We start from the raw sequence: 5,884 nt of genomic DNA, 5'->3' as shown, positions 1-5,884 counted from the left end.
CTTTTTTTTATTGGCCTAATCAATGGATGTGATTTTTTTTTTTTTTGCATATTTTCCTCAAACAGCCCAACTAAAAAAAACAAGTTGACAAGCAACCTCATAAAGTATAAAGCGATCCACTTCAAAGAGCGTGAGAAGGGCGCCACATAAAAAAAAACAAACCCATAATATTTACCAATGTAGCAGAGGTGCTGGGCTAATTTAACACAACCATACTTTGAAGCCATTAACACAATTGGATTCACACTGAGGTTCAATTTGGGTTAAGTATCCCCAACGGAACAGCCAAATAGGCAATGTGGGATCTTCTTTTGTAGGCCAATTTACTGCCTGAGCAAATAAACGGAGAGTCCAGTCGTATCGAGACGACCGGTGCAGAAACGGTTTGATGTTGCATCACCGGAGGAAGACAAAATGATCCGGCACACAAACATACAAATGACCCTTAGATGAACACCATTTATTGGGAAATAGTAACATTTCATTTGGAGTCATGGCTAATTAATTAGCGTTAATATAGTCAGTTGTACAATGATGATGTAATTATTGGAGATATTTAAGATGGTAAATGATGTCTCAGAGGTGTCATTAGCGCTTAGCACAGTTCGGATTTTCCAATTACTGCTTGGTTGAGAACATTGCAATGGTGAAGAAACACAAAGCGGCGCCATAGTGCGATCGTAATGAAACACAATAAAAGAATACTGACAGCTACTTGGCATTAAGCATAGAGACTATTTGTAAGAACCGAAGGCTGGTTAATTTTAACAACGTAAAGATAACACCATTCAGAAAAATACTGTGATTTGTCATTTTAATAAAGATTTTGAAGTGTTGTGACAATACAAGACAACCCAAAGCGCCAAATTCGGCTTAACTAGTTGTTAGGACTGTGGTGTCGCCCCCTGCTGGCAAGCAGAGGTGGTGCAGTTTTGATGTACTGAATTGGTTCAAATTTGCATAATATTGCACGATAATTAAAATAAATGGCAGTACAATAGTGGAATAGTATTTAAGCATCATAGAAAATGAACTCCGAATATTGATTCATTCAACAAAATTAGAATGCAAAACCTGAATAGAATATAGTGAGAAGAAAGTGGCCGCCCAAAAAAGCATGAGCAAGTGTAAAATAAACAGGATCGAGAGTGGACTGTCAACCGTCGTTAATTATTCGATAAACGAAATGACATTAGCGATGAAGACGAGGCGCTGACCTGTCATTGGTGGATGTAGGCTTCAATTTAACTGTTGCAAACGGATTTGTGCCCCTTCAAGATAGACAGAAGAAAGGAGAAGTTAAAGCCGCAGAACTGGGGCAAGTATTTTTTTTTTTTTTTTCCTCTGAAGATCAAGCAATATAGTTATGATGCCTTCACAGTAAGATCGGGATGCAAAGCGCCAATGTGATCAGATTCAGAATTTATGCATGATTAATTTCTCCGGTGAAATAAACTTTGTAACATCAAATAACTAAATTTTCACTAACCTTGGGAAGAGTTCCGGTTTTGATTCGTGTGGCTGGAATCTCTGCAGAAAAATGAAAAAAGGGTTAAAATAAGTGAAGAAACATGTACTGCACACAAAAAATAAAAATGGAGAGTGAGCCAGCTTCAATCATTGACATCTTGACCGGTTCACTCCATCCTCTTGCACACTGTTTGTACAACGGTTGTGTGTCAGGCACATGAACGCACACACACACACACATGCACATTCACACACAACCGAAGGTGGCAAAGTAAAAAGACAAAAAAAAAAAAAGTCACGGATATTGCAAACCATGCATTGACATGGACTAAAATTACACCAATTTGGTGTTCTAAAACCGAGATAGCATCCACAATGTCATTTGAAGGTGATCTTTTAAAGATGAGAATTCAGTATTTGACTAAACTTGACATGTTTTAAATAGCCGAAGATACCTTCAAATTGATTTAGCGACACACACGCACGCACGCACGCACAAATTTCCTCACTCATACACGGTCAGCAGCTGGAGCTTCCACCCTGCATCCACCAGAAAGAGGGATGAGGTGACATGGAGAACAGCACCTTACCACAGTGCCCCTGCTGGACAGAGGAGTACATCGCAACAAAGCCCATATGAAGCTTCAAGTTACTTTATGAACCAGTTGTTGCGTTTTTTTGTTTTTTTTACTTTCGGCTCTATGTTGAGCAGAGAGTGCCATCTAGGGGGCTCAACAAACACAACAACTGGTTCAAGAAACCTAGTGAAGTTTTTTCTAATCATATCCCCCAAAAAAAACAAATTGGAAAAATACCGCATGTGTAGCCATCGAAGACGATTCACTCAGACTGTTCTATCATAACTGATAAATAGTGATACTGTACCTTTTTTTCTGGATTAGATTCCGTCGTCTTGTCAGATGTGCCCGTTTGATTCTGAGAGTATTTATTTGAAGATTGCAGAGGTGGAGGCGGCGGAGGTGGCGTGTTTCTTCCTGGCACGTCCATGCGGCTACTCACACTGCTGTTGCTTCTTCCCCGGAGAGCGGAACTACTGAAAAGGCACGCGTGTTAAATTAAAAACACCATGGTAAAATATGAACTATTATTCATTTAACACAAACTTTGTCTTTTGCCATAGTTCACAAGAAAGTATGAAAAGGATTTCACAATAACGTGTCTTGGGAACTCTTCACCGAACTTAAATGAGACCTAAATCTACAAAAGTAAAAGATGATGGCAACGTGGTAACGCAAAAGATCTAGTTTGGGTGAGCAGTGCCTCATTTGCAAGACAGAACTGAACCCTCAAAACTGCCCGATTTCAACAGCACTGGAAAAAAGAGGTTGGAAAGTGTGCAGGAAGTTCCCAAACACTTGCTATAGAAGAAAGTAAGAAATTCCAGAATGCAAACTGTCCAAAATTAATGAAGTGTTGCAGCAAAGTGCTCGTCATGGTGTTCCTCAAGGCGCTGGGTCACCCAAATATATTAAATGGCTCATGTTATTACTCCAGCCCTGATTATTGGTCCACAAAGAACCAATCGGGATGGCCTCGGGGAAAGCAGTAAAATTAGTCTGTGTGGAAGGAACTCTTAAGTAAGCAGAGGTGTGGCTGCAGATTTTCGTAATTCCTAACATAATTATCCATCAACTACTACATATATCAACTATGTAGTCAAAAAGAGTTCCGGGGGCTGTCGCTACGTCAGAACAATACTTTTAGCACTTCCTGATGCCCTTGATTATCCTCAAAGCATTATTATATCCAGTCACGTTTCGACTTCTAATGGATTGATATGGACAGATCAAAGTTGGTACATCTGACACTCTCCAAGTGATTAAAAAAAGATTCCCTTTTGACTGCGGCTAATGAGGCTGAAGTTCTCCTCAGATGAGGAGGATGGAACATGAATTCTAAATGGAAACCTTGCAATCATTGATTAAATCTGCTGTTGTTGTTTTTTTTTTTAAACTAAAGAATGACACATTCTGTTTGGATTTTATTTTTTGTTTACCCCAGGTCAGCTTGCATACGAAGGTCGTCCACTTCTTCCACATAGGAGGCCGGGAACCATCCCTGACTGAAAATATACAGACATTGAGAATTCTGGATCGCATTAGATTGCATAGTTGTACCTAACACAGCAGCTGGCGAGCGCATCCACACATTTTACACACAGAAAAAAAAAAAAGACACTCCGCTCACCGTGAATTGTTGCCAGCTGCGCGGCCGTACAACCAGCCGTTTTTCGGCTGGTGGACCAGCACAGTAATCATCTCTCCCCTGGCAAAGTGCAGTAAAGTTGGATTGGAGCCAATTGGCTGATGGGCCACCCGGGCCCTCATGGATCCTCCTGCACCCCCCACTGATTCAGCTGTAGAGCGATAGATGCTTCCCTGGGGGGACGGGGCTGCAATGATCAAGAATCAAGCACACTAGGGAGGATATTTGCTCAAGCACAATAGCAAAAATTGATGTCTATTCTGGCTCGGTTCCTGATGTCAGTGCAGTTATCATTCATTTCAAACAGATTGTGTAATTGTTTTTTTTCCTGATAGAATTGTATATTTCATCTGGATGGAATCCTTAATTTTACTTCACAAAATCAAAAGAAAGCATTGACAGGAATGAATTGTGGCATTAGTAAACTTATTATGAAAATAGAATCATGGAGAAACTTGAAGGGCCACAATGGGTTCTAAAATTTGACAGAGGGGCCGGACCAGGAGCTGATGGATGGAGTGTTTTGGTAACCTCACCTCATCGAAGAAAAAAAAATAATTTAATTTTAAATGAAAGTGAACAAAAGCATTACACCAATATATATATTTGAAAAACCACATTATTCAGAAAATAAAACATTAACAAGGTTTATTCATTTAATTTTTTATCAAGTTGGACGGGCCGGATTAAAACACCTAACGGGCCGCATGTGGCCCCCGGGCCGTAGTTTGCCTACACCTGTTTATATCAAAAGTACGCCTAAGAGTTACAAATTCCTGATCTCAAATTATTTTCTCACCTCTTGATGGTATGTTGCCTAGAGGCTGCTCATCTCTGTTCTTCCGGTCCTCTTGTCTTATCTGCGCCTGCATAACCAAGAACAGAAAAAAAAAAATTAAATCAAGACAAGACACTGCCCAGAAAATGCTCATTATCAGTCATCATTTAAATGTTTCAAGATAAGAGAAACATTATATTTATTTATCCCATGCAATCGGAGATTGTTGCAGTACCAGATTTATTCAGAGAGAGAAGTCATGCCACCAGAGGGCACCGCGGCAGCACAAATAAATCAATACCGCACTGGGGCTTCTCCCTGCTTCATCTTCGGAACAAAATGTCACACTTGCAATTCATCCCACGATCGTGCTTGATCAACTCCGTGAATGGGACTCGTATCAGCTCTTCCATGAACTCACAGTGCTATCCGGGCCAGGCGTCCGTACGGCATCCGATCCTCTGGTCGCGTTGACCTCTTCTCTCCACGAGTCGGCCTTCTGCTGGAGAGAACCTCCATTCTACCGCATAATATACATAAAACATTTGCATGAGGAACACGCATGTCTAAAAAGTATAATTGCACGTGAAATATGACCTCAGCAACCTCTGGATGGGGCTAATTAGGTCTCGCTTATTGCCTTTGCCCTTTGAAGCATGAGCGCTTTCCCCACGGATGATTTGACTTGGAGATACAATTATTTCCGATGGCTACAAAGGCACCGTGGCAAAGATGCATGTCCAACTTAAAACAGAGGACCAACTAAAATTGACAGGTAGCACACAGGTAGCTCTGCATGAGCTACACTGGACCGTCGAAGTTTCCAATTCGGGTTGTCAGCTTGACTGGCCGTGAAGAGATGAAAGAAAAAAGGAGGAAGTGGAAAACGGGCAACCTTTCCTCCATCCTTGCCAAAGATGCTGAATCTCGATCATCTTCTAATCTCCTGCTCCGTGGTTGACCCTCATTATAAAGAAGACAAATTTCCCCCGCAGAGACTAATAGCAGCTGAGACAATCATTAGCCATTATTGAGAATTCTCTTTTTGAGCATGTCCTTGTTATTGTCGTCCTGATCGTCACTCTAATGAAATACAAGACAATTCTGAAAAATTCTGCACCGCCTTGTCAATAACCCCAAAATACCAGCCATGAAATAGCGTATTCATTAAAACTATTCCGACGGAAGACGTGCACCTTATTCATGAGGCCGGAGATGGACTGGATAAGGCCACAGTGTTTCTCGGCCAGGAAGCGATATCTTCTCTCCTCCTCTTTTAGAGCCTCGCTATGACTTTCCCGAAGGAACTGCAAATGCTCAGCATGATCCTGATGACACACATGCTTCGCTGTAAATACGACACCTCCACCTAAAAACTGTAGTCTAGCTCATATTCGGTTTTTAAGGAGA

The 5,884-nt window shown here is 41.1% G+C and overlaps 1 protein-coding gene across 6 annotated transcripts in view; it reads right to left on the bottom strand.

The window, feature by feature from the left end:
* baiap2l2a (BAR/IMD domain containing adaptor protein 2 like 2a) overlaps nucleotides 1-5,884 on the bottom strand; it is a 39,749-nt gene that overhangs the window by 23,456 nt on the left and 10,409 nt on the right. For 3 of the 6 annotated variants that reach the window (XM_088316167.1, XM_088316165.1, XM_088316169.1), the window contains 8 exons: nucleotides 5,671-5,802; nucleotides 4,896-4,994; nucleotides 4,496-4,562; nucleotides 3,679-3,883; nucleotides 3,488-3,553; nucleotides 2,356-2,524; nucleotides 1,490-1,530; nucleotides 1,218-1,271 (listed from right to left, as the gene is read on the bottom strand). In XM_088316167.1, coding sequence (XP_088172293.1) covers nucleotides 1,218-1,271; nucleotides 1,490-1,530; nucleotides 2,356-2,524; nucleotides 3,488-3,553; nucleotides 3,679-3,883; nucleotides 4,496-4,562; nucleotides 4,896-4,994; nucleotides 5,671-5,802 — 833 coding nt within the window. Of the gene's footprint in view, nucleotides 1-503; nucleotides 1,272-1,489; nucleotides 1,531-2,355; nucleotides 2,525-3,487; nucleotides 3,554-3,678; nucleotides 3,884-4,495; nucleotides 4,563-4,895; nucleotides 4,995-5,670; nucleotides 5,803-5,884 lie in introns of those variants that run through there. The other 3 variants (XM_088316166.1, XM_088316168.1, XM_088316170.1) reach the window with 3 other exon arrangements.

The sequence above is a fragment of the Idiotropiscis lumnitzeri genome, chromosome 15, assembly GCF_059441095.1.
Source record: "Idiotropiscis lumnitzeri isolate Australia: NSW breed Sydney's pygmy pipehorse chromosome 15, RoL_Ilum_1.0, whole genome shotgun sequence".
NCBI classification, from domain to species: domain Eukaryota; kingdom Metazoa; phylum Chordata; class Actinopteri; order Syngnathiformes; family Syngnathidae; genus Idiotropiscis; species Idiotropiscis lumnitzeri.
This window is presented reverse-complemented; position numbering and strand designations above follow the sequence as displayed.